Genomic DNA, 1,452 nt, shown 5'->3' with positions numbered 1-1,452 from the left:
GTGTGCGTGTGCGTGTGCGTGTGTGTGTGTGTGTGTGTGTGTGTTTGTGTCTCACATCTCAGCGTTGCTCAGGTTTCTGGCCTCGATGATGATCTCCTGCAGTAATACAGACACGTCATCTGAACGAGAGACAGAGAGAAGGACGTTACACAGCCAATCAAACCGCTTCATTTTCATTCACATCCAAAAATGCCTGTAAACCTTCTTTAATGTCGACATGCTTTAATGAAACAGCTTTTGATTTCTATTATGTGACTGGAATCTGTTTATGAGTCTGATATTATTGCTGTAACCTTTATTGGTAAACATTTACAATGAGTTTACACTTTAATGCATTAACTAACAATGTCCTGCGCTATTGAATAATCTTTGTAAAACTGTTTTTTGTAAAACAACTGCTCATTGTTAGCCTGTTAGCTCAGGTCTATTCAATAATATTAACACTTTAATAATATATTATACAACTATATTACACAACTTTTGACTTTAACTATGTATTAGTGAATCTTAAAATTAAGAATTGACAAAATTAGCTAAGATTTATAAATGCATTAGAAGTATTTTTCATTGTTAATTGTCAATGTTAACTAATGCAGTGCAATTCAATTTAATTAATTTCATTTCAGTGCAATGCAATGAAATTAAATTAAATTAAATGCTATTAAAATCAATTATATTTATTTCAATGCAATGCAATGCAATTTAATTCAATTCAATGCAATTAAATTCAAGGCTGTTTTATTCAATTCACTTAATTTGAATGCAATGCAATCCATTTACATATATGGTTTATATATATAATATTCATGTAGCAAATTTACTTTTAAAATAATAACTTTAACAGCTATTAATAAATGTTATTAATCTAAGATTAATAAATGCTTCTTTTCGTTGTTAACTCGTGCAGTTAACTCATGTTAACTAATGGAACGTTTTTGTAAAGTGTTACCACTTTATCCAGCATTAAACTACTAAATAACTTGATTAAAGACTTTATAAAGATGCATCACCTAAAACAGCAGCCTGAAACAAACTACAGATAACAGGCTACTAATTAACATTAACCAGCATCATATGGCCTTCGTGACATCAGTAAAAATGATAATTGTTTCAGAGGTGGAGAAATCTGTTAAACACTGAAGAAAGATTATGAAAAGACAGGTTTTTCTTTGTTAACAGCGTCACTGATGAATCATTGACAGTCAGATCAGGAACATGAATTACGATGTAAACAGAGTCAGTGTGGATTCACGCTGACATTAAGATGCGTTCATGACTCACCGAGGTGCGTGAAGAGGTTTTTAGCCACTTGCAGCAGAGCCTGAGGAACAATACGACAAATAAGAGTCAGAAAACAACCATGTGTGTGTGTGTGTAGAGCTTTATTGTGTGTGTGTGTGTGTGTGTGTGTGTGTGTGAGTGTGTGTGTGTGTCTGTCTGTCTGTCTGTCTG

General features: G+C 32.9%; 1 protein-coding gene across 1 annotated transcript in view; it reads right to left on the bottom strand.

The window, feature by feature from the left end:
* LOC107681906 (cGMP-dependent 3',5'-cyclic phosphodiesterase-like) overlaps window positions 1-1,452 on the bottom strand; it is a 37,848-nt gene that overhangs the window by 22,186 nt on the left and 14,210 nt on the right. Inside the window, 2 exon segments of the mRNA XM_016478278.1 lie at window positions 56-119; window positions 1,282-1,321. Coding sequence (XP_016333764.1) covers window positions 56-119; window positions 1,282-1,321 — 104 coding nt within the window.

This window comes from Sinocyclocheilus anshuiensis, unplaced genomic scaffold (assembly GCF_001515605.1).
Source record: "Sinocyclocheilus anshuiensis isolate Anshui unplaced genomic scaffold, SAMN03320099.WGS_v1.1 scaffold1390, whole genome shotgun sequence".
Taxonomy (NCBI): Eukaryota; Metazoa; Chordata; class Actinopteri; order Cypriniformes; family Cyprinidae; genus Sinocyclocheilus; species Sinocyclocheilus anshuiensis.
This window is presented reverse-complemented; position numbering and strand designations above follow the sequence as displayed.